This window comes from Strix uralensis, chromosome 3, assembly GCF_047716275.1.
Source record: "Strix uralensis isolate ZFMK-TIS-50842 chromosome 3, bStrUra1, whole genome shotgun sequence".
Lineage (NCBI taxonomy): Eukaryota > Metazoa > Chordata > Aves > Strigiformes > Strigidae > Strix > Strix uralensis.
In genome coordinates, this window is record NC_133974.1 from 85242480 (window position 1) to 85261995 (window position 19516).

Below are 19516 nucleotides of genomic sequence, written 5' to 3' on the forward strand. Positions count from 1 at the left end.
GGTCATCTGTTTGTGAGAAAGCAAACTCAAAAGAAGCATCCAGGAAGACCAAAGTCTGAGATGTACAGGTACATGACAACTGTGTAGCAGAAAATCCAGTGTCCTCTGAATACACCAGTTACACTGGCTGTAGGCACACGGGGATCAGACCATGTAGATTCACAAGGTGGAGCTTACATTTATGACGAGCATCCCACCTGTGGCCCACACAGATACACTATGCTAGTATAGTTACACACCACACACCCTGTTAAACTGATTTCACTTATGTAGTAGTCCTGACCAGACCACTGCACATGAAGAAATGCCAGCTGATGAACAGCAGAGTTTCAGTCTTCAGCTCTAAGCAAACAACCAGAAGTCCTGGACAAAACTTTCCGAGAAGGGAGGAGAGTTATACATCTAAGAAAACCCCAAAGTAACTTCAGCAGTTTCAGAAATAAGCATGCTTAACTTGCTATTCAGTGGTTCAGATTTTGTTTACTTTTTAATATGCTGTAAGTAATTTGAAAGTAGCAGTTTAGAAGCAGGTAAGTGAAATCAATTTTCCAGCTGGGAGAGACTGAGTGCTTTATGAAAAAAACAGAACAAGTACCACCATCTCTCTATCCCCTACAAAAAGGTATTATTTAAAGAAAATAAAAGAAACACTAAAGGAACTGGAATTACCAATTACAGCAACTAAAAAGAAAGCAAAAGAATAGCGGCAGAAGGACACAATTAGAAAGTACCCAATACTGAAACATTTACCTGCTTTCTCCCTGATAGATTATGCTGGATGCTGGTAAAAAAATGTATTGTTTTTACTGTAAAAACTTGGTATGTTTAAAAAAAAAAATCAAACTAAGCCTTTGATCTTGGAGGGGAAAGAGGAAATGAAGACTTACTCAAGAAAAAAAAGCATACAAAAGTACCATTAAATAGAAGCAGATTTCCAAGATCCCATCTACCCGACAATCGAAGCAATTCTTCTTGAGATGATATACAATGGCCAATCATGCAAAATGTTTTATTGCTGTCAGATGATAAGCTTGATTTCCTTGGTAGTGCGTAATCTAAATTAATCTCACATTTCCTAAAAATACATATAAAGAAACAAGTTTAAACATTAAGAAATGATCAAAATTGCTAAGGTATTCAGCTTAGGCTTAAAACAGATTTTAATATTTAGTAGATGAGAAGCCATGCTGTTATCAACATTAAATTACTAAAGACATCTTCAACTTCTAGGCACCTTAAAACTCACTTACATAATAATGTATGTATTCAAATACTGCACAAAACAGAGGAATAGAGTCCCCAACTAGAGTTGCCATACAGGCAAGATTTCCTAGATCCGGAATTCTTTTCTTCTTCCCTCTGACCTTAGACAAGAAGCTGTATATAACACTATACACACTTGTAAAATATCACAGTTTTTCAATAATTTCTACTGTTCCTAAAAAGTCAAAGGCCTTTGAATATGCTAGTGTACATCATGAAAACTGTGGTTCACATATGGAAAACATGTCGGGGATTTGCTTATACCAGGGAGGTGTCAGAGCTAGTGTGCTGTACAGCCACAGGCAATAAGCCTAGTGTGCATTTACAGACAGACCAGTTGGACTGTAAAGGTCATCTGCAACTTTCTGGAAGAGCCTAACTATTAGCCAATTGACAACTAACTCTATATATAGAGGGGCCACATTAACTACACATGTGCAGAACACTGTAGTATTCTTAGTTTCTCCTGTATCTCCATATTTGGACTTTACTGCATATCAGCATGCACAGACTGAACAATGGAGGGGAGGAAATCACGTTGCTTAAAAATTAACTCCATGTAGTTTCAAGAACTAAGTCAAATATGTATTATACTTTACAGCTATAGGTTTAACTGCAGGAGGAAAAACTGTGCAACAGCTTTTTTCCTAGATACAGCTTTAAGAATATCTTTAATAATGTTGCTTGTTTACTGACCAAATTCTAGAGGAATAGTAAAGAGTTTGTGATACATCTAGTTGTTTTACATGATAGTATTTTGACCACCTGCTTCATATTTGGGACACAAAGGAAGTCTTCATAGTCTGGACTTTAGGAAGAAAGGATAAAAACTGAAATATTTAATAAATTCCTTTTTCTCTAACCAGTTAATATTTCATGCAGGCACAAGCCCACCCAACCTAGCATCAGGTACCTCATTTAGAAGCATGGACCTTAAGTTTTCAGTGGAAGAAGTAGTACTTCCCACTGCTAGTTCGGATCTCGTCTGAAATATTTTTTAACTTCTCCCCTCTCCATTTCTCTCAGTGGACCAAAATGACTGCCTTCTCTCCATCTCTTCATTCCTGCTTTCAACAATATTTTCAGTACCTGAACTATACCTCCTCAATTTGAATTCTTCACCAGACACATTATACCTACTGCTAACTTCATACCATAGCTTTTTTTGAATCTTACTCAAAATCTTGTAGTACTTACCTCTTTCACTTATTTGTGACAAATTGGTCCACGGTATGAACTGATGATTCTCAAAGCAATGAAGACAATTCTGGATATTTCTAGGGAATTCCTAGCAGTGTAAGACATCCTTCTCCTACCCCAGAAGACTACTCAACCATAACTTCAACTTACACCAACATAGTACAGATATTTTCCTACCAGAAAACATCTTTTTAAGAAGATTAATATATAGGTACAACTAACATATACTTTACCTCTGACCAGAAACCCACAGCAACAGCTTTCCATGGATATTTTTCTTGCCTTCTGGCTGCTGCCGATATGTTATTGCCAAATGCTGCCACCTGCCCACAAGGAAAACATTCTCTGGAGATTCAGCCTGTGCCAGCAGACCAGCTTTCATCTCATCATTTGGATCCATGCACATACTATAAAAACAACAGAAAAGGAAAAACAAGTGTGTGCATGTTTGTTTTCGAATTTGCATTTTAAGCCCCAAATTTGCAATTTTTTGGCCTCAGTTACTCTGAGATTGCATTCCTTAACTTTCACAGATAATATTTTTGATCACAATGCTATATTTAGAGTGCTCAACATAAGCTAGGAAAATCCTCACATTAGTTTCAACTTAGTTATTTTAACTTGTTTACATTAATCTGCTTACATTTAACATAAGGATATTATCTCTATTTTACAGAGAAGAGTTAAATTCAGTTTATTGAAAAAGTGCAGGTGCTTTGAATGCTGTGGAATAGTGTTCTAAAATTGCAGCTTTAGACTCATTTTAAGGATACATTACTTACAAGAACTAAATTAGAGCTAAAATGTGTTCAGAAGATTAAAACCAAGATTGCTGTAGTAAGTATTAAGTAACAGCAATTTTCACACTTCAAGTGTGAAAACCTACAGCCACAAAAGCTTTTGCTTATCTTCACAAATTTATTACATCCTTTAACACTTGAATTGCTACCTTGCATTGCATTATGTTTATGACTGATCTTGCATCTTTCTTTAGGCCAATTATTTATATATGGCTACAGGAAACATGCAAGACCAGAGACTAACACTTTAAGCAAGTAAACCTGTAGATCTGTATGCACCAAATGTACTTGATGTTGCCATCAGTGTGCAAGATGACTCTACTATAGAAATTAGTTTTCTACTCTCCATCAGTATTCTCTGCAAGCTGCTACTGGAAGTAACAATACGTATGTTCACAAGATTGCTTTTGGACTAATACACCATACCGAAATATGAATGCTCCAGTGTTCAAGTCTGCCCAGACTTGTATCATCAGTGCTTTGGAACCCAGTGAAATGATATGAACACAGCCATCTTCAACAAGTTTATCTCCCAGGCTTAGGTATTCCATTCCTATAGACTTCATTTCTTCTAGAAATATAAACATGTTTATACACAATTACAATACAATACAACAACAAAGCCTGTCCTAACAGCTATCAAGTGTGAAAAGAAATAGTTCAGGTACTATATAGGGGTTTTGTGGTCGTTTTTCCAAACTCCCCCACCTTGCCTGATTCTCTTCAGAGACCTAGGTCTCTTATAAACTGAAATAGAGGAGATCCACATTAACTCAGCTCTTCAGATGTCTTTGTAACCATGTAAAGCCACTAAGCATGAATATAGTCTAATTCAGTGTTGTTTTCAACATGCCATATCATATTATATTCCTACGTTGAACTGGCATGCTCAGTGTTCACCAAGAAATGTTTAGATTTTTCTTCACAAATCATACTACCCTTTAAGTATGATCTTGCATTTAATATTTTTACTTCACCAAGCAACAGCACAGACCTAACAAAAGCAGCTCTAGTGAGTTCCAAGATTCAGGGCAGGGTTGTCCCTTCTTTTATTCAAATACAGTAGAAAAAAAAGGACAGTAAAAGATATTCCAAGTGTTGCGATTGGGAGGCATTTTAAATAACAAAGAATTTTTCCTCCTACAAATTACAAACCAAAAGATTCTGCTCAGAAGAGTTTGGAAGCAGGTGGGTCTCTACAAAGATAAACAGAAGTGTTGTACAGCTATTAACATTTACAATGGCACACACAAGGAAAGTTAGAGGATTTATACTGAGTCAGCCTCAGGCTCTGACTTGATGGATTCAGAGCATCTTTTAGCTAAGACTTCCTATTTAAATCCTAAATCACAAAGATTTACTAGCTCTCTATTAAAGAAAAAGAACACAAAAGCCACTTCATCAATACATGAGACCAAATAGACTTGAGAGCAGTCTTTTCCCATGACCTTTCAGCTGCAGCATTTACTATTTTCATCATAACATGAAGTAGCATGAAGGCTTTTTACTGAAGTTACAAATTCAGCGAGAATACTAAATTTCTAAGGAACCAGGCATTAATCCAACTTAAAAACTAAGGCTGGAAAAGTATATGACAGTACTCAAAAATCAGAAAGACTACCACTCCTGTTTAATATCCATAAGAAAGAAGTTCAACCTTTTGTATATGGAATGTCAATTAGTAATACTTGTAACCAGAATTCTTCGGTGCTACCTAAATAGAAACAGGAAGTACTATATCCTCACCTGTGCTGTCAAAGCTGTTCTCTCTTACAGCTACCAGTCTGCTGCTTCTCTTGATTTTTTTCCCCTTTTCTGTTGAATTTTCTGTTTCATGAGCACACTCCAGATGAAACCACAGTGAGACACTGAAGCCTTCAGACATGTGTGGCCAACAGTTTTGTCCAACTAAAGGCAAGTGAATTGGGGCTACATGCCAAGAAGAAAACAGCTGGTGACTCAAATTTTCACCATCTGCCTCTTTCTTGCTCTGTGAAAATTTTGCTCTTTTTAATAGTCCCGCAGTTTTGCTGTTGGAAGTGCTAGCAGATTTTTGTGAAGAACTAATACTCAAACTTGTGCCATGTAGCAAAGGGAAGGTAAGGTACTGTAATGGGTTCATATAAATATTAGTTTCGATAATCTTCAATACACCCTTGAGTAGTATCTCCTAGAAGAAATAAACCAAACAAATGAGAAAAAAATAAACTGTTTACACCACATAGTCAAGTGTCATCTAACTAAACAGAAACCCACTCTTCATTTAAACTTGGATTCCTGTTTTCCCAACAGGAGGTGGACTTCCATATTCAAACTGATACACATTTACAAAGCATCAAGTAGTAACTTCAACAGACTATGACCCAACAGTTCTGGGGATTTAGGGCAGATCAAGCTTCAAGTCACCATGCTTAGGAATCAGCTGAACCACAACAGGTGGTCATTGCACAATCTTATCCCACATTTGTTATGTGCTAACGGATTAACTTATACCTCAACAAAAGACCACACCTTTTACCCTATGTTTGAGGCTGGTCAGGAATGCACACACAGGCCATCACTTTGTTATTGCATGATCAGTAACAAAACTAGCTGAGCACTTAAGCCAAAAAGTTTCTCTAATTACTTAGCCAATTATTGCAAGCCACATTTGAAAAATTTACTTGTGTCTCCTTGTTTGGTACTATTTCAGACTCCACAGTCTTTTTATTTCCTTTGACTTTTTTTTTCCTATGGACTCCCATACAAACGAATAGCTAGGTATTTCAGCAGTATATCCCACACAGTAGATTCCAGTGTTACACAAACCAACTTAAGACAGTTTTGAAAGTAATTTCTGCTGCTAAACCATTCCTGAAATAGTGAAATGTTTTATAACTTTACAGAAATTTCTTCAAATTTTACAGTATTAAGAGTGTTCTGTCACCCATAACCACATCAGTCTCCAAGAGGAATCTTGTTTTCTCATGCTGAAGAGACTTCCCAAGACTAACACACACTTCAAAAATCCCCTCTTTTCTTATCTATTTCCTTTCCACATTAAGAATGATCTGTTTTAACAACCAAATTTCATTTGCTCTGATCAGTTAGAATGTTGTTGTTACATTACCAAAATTCTTGGGACACAAAAGGATTTTATTTTTGCTTCATTCTTATTAAGCTTCTGAATTTTGCTATGTGCTACTCCATACATACCGTACAAGGTGTCTTCTCCAAAAATATCCTCAGAAGCAGTGTGAGCTCTTCTGAACATGTCTGTGAACTCATTAAGGAAACTAACAGGTCTACCAGCACCATCTGACATGCTAAAAATAAGGAGACAAAATATTCTTGAGAAGAATTTTAAAAGCTTTAGAAATTCTTATTCCATACTATTATGAGGAAAGATTTATTTGGAATGCAGAGTGTTTTGCAAAACATTTAAAATTCAGGAAGCAGTAGCTATTACAAGATGAATTCTAGAGAGATCCAACAGTACTTCCTGACACTACCATTCAAAATTTCATTGAATGAATCTAGATGGCTACACCAAGCCTGGCTCCTAGGTTTGCAAACTGGAGTCTGAAAGTCTGGGAACCTACCATCTACATTGCAAAAGCTATCCCCACAAAGTCAGGGATCAAAGTCCTGGAATGGGTTTACATCATCTCCTGCTGTGGAGCAACCTCATTATGTGAAGCTACTTTAGGGCAAGCATTTAAATTTGCTTCCACATTCATGGATTAGCCAGCTGTTTTCTGATTAGAAATAGAACACAATCAAGACATCACTAAGACTTGTGTTACAATGAAATTTGAAATAAAAACTTAGGTTGTGATGGAGTCAGATTCAATCAGTAAGAGAACTGCTATTTTTCCAAGCAATGTTTGTTAACACTGTCAACCCTAGGGTTTACGATTTCAACTACCATTTTCAGATCTGCCAGCATGTGTTTAAATAACAGATTTCCACTAGCTCAGAAATAACCCTGTATTTACACATAAGTTAGATACTTGTCACAAGTTAAAGAAGCAGCTGCATAAATTCACACATGCCAATGAATTTGCTTTGTCAATTTTGCATTTGCACTGTGAACTAAAAACTTGAGTCTGTATATATTAAGTTATAAAAAGCAGTATTTAAGTTACTTAGACCTTGAACTCACCATGAAAACTAGATTCCGTTTGTGTCAATATGTTCAGAAATCCTCCCAAAAGGTGTTTGACAGCTCCCTGTTAAAAAAAAGACACAGGGAAAGTTTATATCTAAAGAATATACACCAGCTCAAAGAACTAGGAAATAATTTCTTTCAGTCAATTCTTGTCTACTGTTGATTTTAAAGACAGTTCCAGTTACTGTATGAAAATTTTTTTTATATTTACTAATGAACATTTTTTGTGTTCTGTACAGTTCAGTTGCTGAAGACAGACTTTGAAATCCAAATTATTTTAGAAAGAAACCTTTCAGCCATTATCAGTTCAGCAGCTGGGATCTCCCTTGTTTTCTGCCCCATAACAGAATTACAGAATTTAACAGTGGTGACAGAACACAGCATGTCGTTACATACCGATGCAATATTGAAAGCAAATTCAACCTTTCCCCAACCTTTTTATGCAAGATTAAAGAATAATTACAAAAAATCCCCATGTAGTGAAGAGCATCCTTCACAAATGCATCTTAGATAAAGGTAATTTGAAAAAAATCTAAAGATATTCAAAATCTCTAAATTGATTAGTTTGATACAATGCTCTTTAAATTATATTGAAGAGTAATGAAAATGAGATTTTGAACTGTTAGTAGTTTCATGTGTTGAAGTTCAGAAACAAGAAATACATGTGTGCTAGTGATTTAAAGCTAATAATTCACACAAAGAATTGGAGTACTGAAACAAAACAATGTTTTCCTTTCCTGCTTTTGGTTTAAGCTGTAAAGCATTAACTGCTTCTTAATCAAATGATCATACAAACAAGCTCTTTATGCTTAGATTACTTAACCATATTTTCTTCTTTTGCAAAAGGGGCATACTCAATTTAGTTATTAAAAAGCAAAAAACAAGCTAACAATCAAATTCCAAAGGATCATGAGAACATCAACATATGCATAACTAATTTCTAATGTAAACTTATGAAGAATAAAAGTATGAAATACTTTTGAGGTACACCACTGAAAGTTTCTAAATGTACATATGGAATACATATATTTAGAATGTTTACATATATCCATATACAGGAAGATATTAGCTTTTCTGTCTTTTTCAAAGGTCTGACACTCATGAAATCTGTATCTATAGCTCTAGTTATCAAACAGTTTTGATAAAATAAGGTAACTGTGAAACTCAAAAGCTTTATAGGTCAGATACCAGAAAATTTAGTTAACTAGTGTATTGAAAGGTAATAAATGCAATGCAGCTGGCAATATCAGTCCTTTACATTGTTACAGGTCTTACCAAGTGCCATTAACAAGTGAGAATAGTTCTGAGATCACTCTATTAGATATACTGGTACTATAAAACTGAAGCAAATCAGATATACAACTGCTAAACTGTTGCCTTTAATAACATTTTTACCTGTTCTATAAGTACAGTGGCATTCCTCTCCTTTTGGGTGATGATTTTCAGGCAGCTTTGGAATACATGAGCAAGCACATCTAAACTTGCATTACCAGCTGAGAGCAAGTTTAATTCTAACATGCAGATTTCAGGATACATTAATTCTCCTTGACTGATGTTTTCAGCTAGGTCATTAAAATAACCTGAAGGACCAGTACATCCTGGTTCTGCCTTTGTGTCTGCTCCTGAAAGAAAACACTTGTCTTACTGAAACTTACTCAGCTGAATACAGTTTGCATGATTTAAGCAGAACATCCAAGGACATAGTTTCTCCAGCCTTCTCACAGGTACAAACCAAAAATAGTTACTAGCTTATAAGCAGTTTTCAAAATAATAGTATAATCTTCTATTCTGCTTCAGATTTTCATATTTTCCTGCTAATACAGAAGAGCAAAGATGCAGTTTCTTCCATTACATGCTCTTAAACTGTGCCTTCATTTCTTGGGAACTGGACACACAGAGTAATCATGAAATACACAATTCATGAAACATGACAGTAAAATCATTGCAATAGAACCTCAAGCTTCTATACATAAGTCTGAGCCTGCTAAGGAAGGAGATAAATTGAAATTATTTTATGTAAAAGGTTGGGGGAAGCAGTTTAGTTATTTTACTCAGAAAATGCACATGAGAGAATATTTACATGACAATCAAAAAAAGCAAAACCACCACAACATTTAAGTCTCTCCTCTTGGACCTTGGAGAAACTTTAAAAGATGTTACTTAAAAAAAACTATTTGGTACAGACATATGTTTCATGCAAATATTTCAGGTTAAATTTTTAATTCAGAAATGCTTTTAAAGTGTTGTACAACTGTCAATAAAGCCTAGTCACACAGGTAAACAGCAACAGTTGAATGCAGTTCCATTAAAGGCTGTTACTGTTCATGCTGACCACATACAAGAATGTAAGCATCCAGATATTCAGCACAAGGGAAAAATTAAAGCAAACACATGTTCAAAATTAATTACACAAACAGAATACAGCACGAGATGTGCACATCAAACCCTGAATGAATACAAAGAGATACATCCTATCACAAGGGGGCTATCACAAGTCAAATGAAGCATGTAATTGGGAAAAGCCCGCACAGATTCACCAATGGCAAATCACATTCACCTCCTACAACAAGTAACCTGCTTGGTCAATGTGAGGTGAGCAGTGGACACTGCCTACCTAGATTTCTCCAAGGCTTTTGATACAGTTCTCCACAGCCTCCTCCTAGATAAGCTGATACATTACAGTCTAGACAAGTGGTCTGTGCAGTGGGTGGGGAACTGGCTGACAGGCTGCACCCAGAGGGTGGAGGCAAACAGGTCTTGCACCTGGGAAAACACAATCCAGGGGTGCAGCACAGGCTGGCATCTACCTGGCTGGGGGGCAGCTCTGTGGAAGGGGATCTGTCTGGGGGTCCTGGTGGACAAGCAGCTCAACGTGAGTGAACAGTGTGCTGCAGCAGCAAAGCCAGCCAACAGGAACCTGGGTTGCATCAACAAGGACATCGCGAGCAGAGATGAAGTCATTATCCCACTCTACTCAGCACTTGTCAGGCCACACCTGGAATACTGTGTTCAGTTTTGGTCCCTGCTATACAAAAAAAATGATGTGGACAGGCTGAAGAGGGTCCAGAGAAGGGCCACAAAGATTATTAAAGGACTGGAAAGCCTGCTGCATGCGGAAAGGCTGAGAGAACTTGGTTTGTTCAGCCGTGAGAAAAGAAGTCTTAGGGGAGACCTTGTCACCATGTTCCAGTATTTAAAGGGTGGCTACAAGGAAGATGGAGACTCCCTTTTTACAAGGAGTCACATGGAAAAGACAAGGAGTAATGGGTACCAGTTACTCCTGGGGATGTTCTAATTGCACACAAAAAGAAAATTTTTCACAATGGGAACAACGAGCCATTAGAATAATGTCCCCAGGGAAGTGGTGGATTCTCCAACACTGGACACTGTTAAGATTCACCTGGACAGGGTCCTGGGCCATCTTCTCTAGACCGTGCTTCTACCAAGAAAGGGTGGACCAAATGATCCTTGAGTCCCTTCCAACCTGGTGTTCTACAATTCTATGATATAATTAGACTATCCAATTTCTACAGGATTGTTATAATACTAAATAAGAAATTAAGCACTGATTTTGAAACAAATTACTGATAAGCATATCTGGAGAAAACTGCTTTTAGACCATAATACATTTGAGCAAAATTACTTTAGAGCAAGAGTCACATAAACCAAAACCACCAAAACAGAACAGTTCCTGTAACACTCAGTAAGAATATTCATCATCTCTCCATCTGTAACTTCATCCTACTGGAAGTAAAAAAGTTAAACTATGTTTATCTGCTAAAGGTCTGATGCTAACCCTATTTCTGCACATCTCAAAAGACAAGCAAGCTTTGCTATGTCATAAAGACTGCTTTGTATATTCATAAAGTTCACAATTACCTTCATTCTTGGTTTCACTATCATCTGGGTTACTTTCACTATCTGCTTCATATCCTTCCTCTTCAGCAAAAAATTTAAGACTACAGCACTGTGATTCTTCAGTTTCTTCAGAAATATCTCCGGGTTGTGACACAGGCTCCTTTTCAGTGTAATGGGTCTGTACAGGCAAATTTACCATCTTTGGTCAGAAAAGCAAGCAATTTAGAACCCTCCAGGTGCTTATTTTCCCCAAGCCCATTGCCAAAAGAAACAAATTAATCATACACTTTCAAGAAACTTGAGATACTTTTGAAGAATACTTCATTCTTACATAAAAAAATGGATTCTGCAAAGATGGATTCTTCCTACTACCTACCTGACCAATGCTTTGATAAGCAGGTAGCCAATGCATTAAGAATAAATGTGTTTTCAAAAACCACTACCATGATAAACACGCACCTTGACAGTCACTCTAAGGTGAAGATATGTCTGCAGCCACTAAGGTCAGTCAACAGCCCTGTTTGAAGCTCTCCCTTTGAGAGTCTGTCACACTCTCAAGAGTCAAAGAGTAAAGAGTACATCAGGTTTCAGGTATGTCCACAAAGCATAACACAGCTTGGTCCTTTTTGGGGCATGACTCATTTCTGAGCAGTAAATGTGTGGACCATATCAATAACCACCATTCAATTTACACACTTACATATGAGAATCAGAATTAATCTTCAACAGCCATAGTAACCAAACACATTTAAACATGTCCTATCAAGTTTAAAAATAGACCCAAACAATATAAAGCTGACTGAGCAAACCTTGCAGTATTTAGAATTAGACTACTTAGTTGGTGTTCCATACCTTTTCAGTTTTTTCTTCAGAATGATCCAGATCAGCAGAAAAAGTGCCCAACGCAACACGAAGCAGTGAATCAAACAGAGGCTTTGCCAAGTCAGTTTCTATCACTTTTGATTGAGCAAGCTGCTCTCTTATTTGAAGTAAGATATCATCCACACAGGTATTCTGCATTTTGGGGGAGACAAACATTTTGATTCATGTTATTCTGTTTGACCTAGTGCTTTCATTTAAGATGTCCCCCTTCCACCTACACTAATCTGACTTCTCAGCTAAAACCAGCCTTCATCCAGTCTCTTGCAATAAGAAGGATTCAACCTGTTTGTCATGACAGATTTAGTTGGTTAAGCAATCTCCACACTGAAAAAAATCTGGCAACATGCCGTTTCCCAAACATTTCAAGTGAAAGCACTGTTTCAAAAATAAACATCCCTGAAACAGTTTCAAGAACAATGCATTCAAACCACACCACAACATTACTAGAGTTTAACAAGACAGAGGGTGACACGTCCAAGTTCACAAAAATAGCAAATGGCTCAGACAGAACTCCAGTTCCCACTTCTCTCCTGTACTTAATGCCTCCTGCTTTTGTAACAAACTGCCAAGTAAAATTCAAGATAGCAATTAAAACATTAAAGCACAGTGAAGGTGTCTTCTGTAAATTAACAACTTTTTGTTGAACACTGAATTAGTTCATCTCTAAGGCTTAATACTTTTTTCAGGTGTCCTTTCAGTACCTGTGCCCTATAATACGTCTTAAGTGCCATGCTCTGCTCAGATCCATCATCAAAAACATGATGTGTGAGTCACTATATATAATGCTCACATCTTGCCTATGCAGCTCTCCTTCAATCCCACCTCTATGACACATTCTCCACTGAATACTCTTTAAAAAAAACACAGTTTCTCCCACCATTCAAAACCCATCAGCTCAGACAGCCTCCAGAGAATGTGAGACTGGACAAATGGACTACACAGGGAAAAAACCAAACAGAAAAAGCAGGCCATAACTAACCAGAAAAAATACAGGCATAGTCAGCCAGCAATTCATAGTTGTTGACATCCACTACTGCCTTTGTAGTCAGAGGAAATCATTCCTTTCCTCTAGTCAGGATCATTTTATGCAGAAAAAGATAAACAAAATCTTCATCTGCCAGGACCAGTCTTCCCTGGGACTCAAGATACATTGATCCAGAAACCAGCATTTGATGTTCAGTTCAGCCCTTAGCCATATAGACCATGCTAGCCCAAACTGTAACAAATAGATGAAAAAATAAACCAGAAACAGTTCAAAAAAGTAAACAAGGTAAAAATCTCATCTCGTCTGGATCCATCTCCCACTCTGGAAGGCCCTCTCAAGCCCACAACCAGTAGAGAATTGGCATGAACAGGGATCCAACCCAGAAGAGCAGAAAACAAAGATCATGTTGGAGAACGAGCAAAGGGGTACAGGATCCTTATCAGCATCTTACCAAATACAAAGAGTGACAAGTTGACACATGGGAAGATGCCTTCTCAGAAACAGCAACTGCCAGTTTGTTCATCCACCCACTCCCATTCTTTCATGCCTGCTGACCACTACACCTGACTACTAAGAACATCACTGAACTGCATGCTTTCAGTATTACACAAAAAAATTTGGTACCATAAGAGCGTAAGATTTTTTCATCTCTAAAAACTTTTGATTAAATTACTGTTGAAAGAATATTGTATGTAACAAATATGAGTAAAGCAAGGTAAGGGAAGTTGCACAGTACCTGGTGAAACATCTCCACTTCCATCTTCTGCTGCATGGTGCTTGCACTGTGCAGACAAATTGTCAGCAGAGCTTCTAGAAGTCTGATACCTTGGAGTGCCCACTCAGTCTCTTCTCTTACAGAAGTCTTTATCCCTTCAAGATTAGGAACTGAAGTAACTGAAGTGTGTTCCCTACTCAGAGAGCTGTCACAGTAGACACATTCAGACACCAGCTGTTCTGCACCAGCAAGACTGTCAGAACTATCGAGCTCCAATTGTGTCACCTCTCTGCTTTTAGCAAACTGAACAGCATCATCTTTGTTGAGAAGCTCACCACGAGGACTCCCATGTGAACTTCTGCTGCTTTCACTCAATACTCTCTCCCTCTTTTCTTGCTCCTTTTCCGTATTTTTTGCAAGTTTCTGAATTATCAGAATTAGTAATCTATGGCATGCTTCAAAGCCTCCAAGTCTATGGAACTGCCTCTGGAAAACTGAACTATACAAATAGATGCAACGACACATGGACCAAATGTCTGCAGCCCTGTGAATATTTTCCAGAGAGGGCAAAGTAAGGCTTTCCAGTGACAGATATGGTAATTTGTGACCTAATGGCTCACTGGCTGTACTATCATATCCTGACGTATCTTCAGAGTCATTAGCTGAATCCAGATCACCATCTGCTTCTTTACTTACACATAAAAAAGCAACACAGAGGAACAGGTTTACTGTGTTGACATGAATGTCTTGGCTCACAAACTTTTTCTTTTTTGGGTAGGCCTCTTTCAAGCCAGCATAAAACTTGCTCAGGCTTTGAGGAACTTCTGAAACAGCATGTTGGCTACAAAGAGAAGCAGACAAGCCAGATGTAGAGTCCTTTTGTTCACTGTTCAGGCCTTCCAACTCTGGCATTGCTTGGTCTTTCTGCTGGTCACCAAGGCAGAGTATCAAAGTCTCTAGCACTTTTAAAGAATGGCTTCTTAAAGTATCTAAGTAATTTAACTCGGTCATTTGATTCACTCCATTACAACTCAGAAACAAGTATCTAATTACCCTGCAAGAGAAAGCATAAGAGAGTTACCTTATAAATCAGTCACAAATTCATGTAGCTCAGATAACACATCTTATCCAAAAATAACCCTCTGTTCTACACACCTGAGTAACACCAAGGACTGATCATGTATACAGTAATTGCTAAAAATTACTGTAAATTGTAAATTAAAGAGAAGATAAACTTGTTTGCGCTTCTCTAGAATCCCAAGTATCAAATATCTGGTAATAGAAAATGCAAATTTTTTTTAAGATATAATGTAGGAAATATTGATTAACCTTTAAAATGTAGTCCATTAAAAAGATGTATGATGTTCAAAACCTTAAAAGGTGTTTAATTAACCATATTTATGACATTTGCTCTTTAGTGGTACTTCCTTCCCATAACTTTTAATTAGCAATTGGAGCTAGTAAATATCTTTATTTCTCTCAGTTCTGTGACTTCACCAGAAAGTAGAGATTCCTTCTCAAATAAACTTGAAGTTTTAAGACATTTTACTAGCTATTAGTTGCATGAATGATGCATTTCAGATAGAATTCAGGAATACCTTTCGAGAACAACTTTTTGTGCAATTGTTATGCCAGGACATCCAATGTTTAAAAACTTTACAGTATATTTGTTCCCAAGTATATTTCTCCCTTCTTTCTACTTCCCAAGTATTACACCGAGTTCATACAGAACTTGGGGTGAGGGTCTGTAAGCTTCTTAGTGTACTATGTTTGCTTGTAGACATCTACCTTCTCTACCCTCCCGTCTCCTTCCCACAGGGATAGCTTTTACTGTAACCAAGTTACACACTCTAGAATCAAATGAATCATGTACTTGCATATTTCCATCTTTATGCCAGTAGGAAATTGGATATCTTAAAACTTTTTTTGAAATCTAAATTTTACTTCTCTTCCCTCTTTGCCACTAAGTGCACTTTCAAAAATTAATAGCTTCTGATACAGTTTAGGTTAGGATAAAACTGAAAAATGTACTAGACAGTCCTTTACATACACTGGTATACTAATCTATTCTTTGTAATCATCTCACATAACCCTACTAAACTCACTTCAGTTTATCAGGATTCCAGTAGAAAAGGTCAGAATCTTTCCTGGATAAAAGGAACCATTCACAGTCTGAATAAACTTCCATATATTGTATCAAACAACTACTTAATGAATTCAACAATAGATAGGACAGTTTCTATTTCATGTCTTGAAAGAATGTTTGTGGGTATGTTTAAATGAACAGGATTTTGTAAATCAGCAAACAATAATTTCGGGACAAGTAAACCTCTCAAGCCCTATTTTTGAAAGGTGGTTTTTATGAAGACCATTCTAGAAGGAAAAGGGGAAACAGATCAGAAAACCAAGCAGTCTAATTCCCACAGAAGAGTGACATGTCAATCTATTAAACATTCCTGACTCACTTTAGCATGAGCAATGAAGAGGCAAAGAGTATGTCACATTGGACAGAGATTTTTATTTGTTTCTACACACTTTGGCTTGTTAAAGACCATAAGTCATCAGTAGAGAGCCTTCATTTTCTACGGTTTATGAATCTAGGATTACATCTTATGTTATTTAAGCATTTACCTTGTTGCCACACCTGCAATAGCCAAGTATTGCCTACAGTCCACATAAAACTTACGTTCTGATCAGTTAGAAACATACACAGCTCTGTACATAATTAGCATGTTTTCCATTAATAAATATAAAATCAACCAACCTGGATTTAAGCAACACAGGGAGCATCTGTAAATAAATCTGAAGTACTTCAGAAGGCAAACACTGGCTGTGGTAATTGCATGTGTGTTTATCTGCTGTAGTTAGTCTGAGTTGTTGAGCATGGCAAGCTAGCTCAACCCCTCTCTGAAGCACGGTATTATAAATACAGTTATATAGTTTCCATTGGACCACTGCATTTCCCTTTTGAATTAAGTGGCAAATATGGCTTGCAATCTGCATGCCGCGTAGTTTGTCTTCTTCAAAAACAATGTCCTGATAAGCTTCCAATGCATCCCATCTCAACAACATATCTTCAGATCCACTGCTAGGCAGAATTCCCTGGACTCTGCAAGAGGAACTAGATGCAAGACCAGCATCGCTAGAGTTGCCCTGCAAGGCATCTTCCAGCTGAGCAAGTTGATCGCAGTCAACAGTACATATATTGCATGCTGCCTGTGTAATTTTTGGAGAAACTTCTGCTCCACCCAGCTGATCCAATATAAACTTGTTAAGGATGTTCAGTATGTGTTGTTGAAAGTTTTTTAATATCGGTAACTTGGAAGCACGAAGCAATGGGACAATTACTGACTTTGGATCCATACAACAGCATATTCCTACATTATGTACACCCGAGAGAATCTGAACACATGTACTGCTCAAAGAAACTTGTTGCAACAAGTGCAAACACTGGTGTGCACAAACAGCAATGCAACAGCATCTGTCAGGATAATTAACTTCTCCATCAGCAGTTTCAAAGGGGCTTTTGGAAGCTTGGTTTTTAAAAGCAGATACAGAGAGCCCAGAGAGGTCTCTGTGGTGATGCATGAAGTGAGAGTACTCACATCGTCTGTGCCGCTTTCTTGTACACATTGATTGATGGAGCTGCTCCGATTTCACTTTTTTGACGGTGCTGATTATTTTCATGATGCTGTTGATTAGGGCTTTCAGATGCTCTGAGGCTTCTTCAGTTTCTCCCTCGTTCTTCATACACAGCCATTCCATTTGAAGCACTGTTACTTCAAACAGCTTAAATCCCTGATGCTGTATGAACTCATGAACCAGATCTATAGCCTGGCTAAAGTAGAATGGATTGGAGGCTGCACTTTGTAGACAGCAGATCAAAATCTGCAAGACCCCTTCTATAACCTCAGGTAGAAGCAAGGCTCTGTGACGATACCTAGAAAATATGTAGTCATCCTGAACCAGCTGCTGTAGTGTTTTCTTGTATCCTGGAGCAAAAGGATCAGGTTGCTTCTCCAAGCAAATTCTGATTTTTAATGCTGCTTTAAGTAAGTCTGTTAAATTTCTTCGTAAATTGTCAGGCATTGTTTCTGTATTGCTAATGTCTAAAGACATAAGATGCAGCACTGTTCGAAAGAGCATCCTCTGGATCAGAGCCACAGGTTCTTCTGTCCACCCTGCAGAAACTACTTCATTTTCTGTGTTACTACTTATATTGCAACAGTCTCCAAATCCTGATAAGAACTCAGTCAACGTGGGCACCACACTAGCTGAAAGAGTAGAACTGTGATTCAAAGTAATATCAAATTTGCACACCTTTTCTAGGAGAGACAGTAAGACATGGCATAAGTCAAAAGGAGAATTATCCATGTTGCTCTCAGCAATTCCTGCAGCTGGTTCATTCAAAATCTCTGGGTTTAGCTCATGTGCTGGAACAATTTTGCTGCAATTTTCTAGATTAGGGGCATCAGGATTAGAATTTGGTACTGCTTCCACAGGTAGGCAATCACTTCTACTTACAGGGTAGCTGTCCCTAACTGGGTATGTTAAAAAAGGCTGCAGTAACTGGGAGCGTCTGTGTTTCATTATTACAGTAGTCTTGTCATCAGAATTGCCTTCTGAATCTGAAGTGGACAGCTGAGATCTTCTTGCATCTCGCACTGAATAACGATGGGTGGTTTTGCGCAGACGTCCACTTTTTCGAGATCGAGGATTTAGTTTCACAGAAGTCTGAAGAGATGAACGAGTGCTTCCATCTAAGCCTAGTTTTTCCTGAGTAGATTTCACAGAACTTGAATTATTCTCTTTGGTCAGGCATATGTCTACTGTGAAGGGTATATTAAAATCTGTTGAAACAAAGATAACAAAAAGGAACATCAAATGCACATTGAGGAACATTATAAGCATGTAAACATGTAAAGCATTTTTCCTAATTTTATAGTTTAATACTTCCAGCTTAAAAATGTGAAACAAGTTAGTTTAATAGGTCATGGTTTTGCATATACCTGTGTCTGACATTCAGTATAAAAGAGTAAGCAACAGTTCACATTTAGGAATCATACTGGCTATTTTCAAAGCCTAGACAAATTAGTTCATTTTCTAATCAGGATTAGGCAAAAATGTGTTAGAGGGTTTCCTAAAACTTTTTTGTAGGCATAGCTATTCCATTCTCTTAAGAAAGGATGTTGTCAAAGTAGATGAAAGAACTTTTTAGTAAGCAAAAGGAAGAAAGCTTAGTCTGAAAATCTTTTGGTCTGTTACAGATAGAATATAAAGGAAAAATGTAGCTACAAGTCTCTAGTTGTATTCAATTTAAGTTTGGATAAATTAGACATACTAATACAGTAGAAGTAGAATATCAATCAGCAGAATACCAACTCCAAGACCTCCTCTATTACTTAGCTATGGAAGCAAGTTTAGGTAGTTACTCAAGTAGTATTTACTCTGTGTATACCATTTGATATATCTGAAGTCTCACGATAAGCATTGCCAAACAGCCCTATCCCACAACAAATGAAGAAAATCTAAGGGGAGGAAGAAGAGGCCTTTTTCAACTTGATGACCCATTGTCACTTTTTGCAACTCAACTGCTAGAGGAACTGGGTGTGTTAACTCACAGTCCTCTCAGAATGCACGAAGAAATTGTTAGCATACTAGGG

The 19516-nt window shown here is 37.4% G+C and overlaps 1 protein-coding gene across 4 annotated transcripts in view; it reads right to left on the reverse strand.

The window, feature by feature from the left end:
• LYST (lysosomal trafficking regulator) overlaps positions 1-19516 on the reverse strand; it is an 87270-nt gene that overhangs the window by 44875 nt on the left and 22879 nt on the right. For all 4 annotated transcript variants that reach the window (XM_074863184.1, XM_074863183.1, XM_074863185.1 and 1 more), the window contains exons 5-15: positions 16618-18703; positions 13875-14907; positions 12124-12285; positions 11293-11449; positions 8809-9035; positions 7408-7474; positions 6459-6568; positions 5010-5433; positions 3690-3834; positions 2697-2870; positions 915-1075 (exon numbers count right to left, since the gene is read on the reverse strand). In XM_074863184.1, the coding sequence (XP_074719285.1) occupies positions 915-1075; positions 2697-2870; positions 3690-3834; positions 5010-5433; positions 6459-6568; positions 7408-7474; positions 8809-9035; positions 11293-11449; positions 12124-12285; positions 13875-14907; positions 16618-18703 (4746 nt within the window). The remainder of the gene's footprint in view (positions 1-914; positions 1076-2696; positions 2871-3689; positions 3835-5009; positions 5434-6458; positions 6569-7407; positions 7475-8808; positions 9036-11292; positions 11450-12123; positions 12286-13874; positions 14908-16617; positions 18704-19516) is intronic.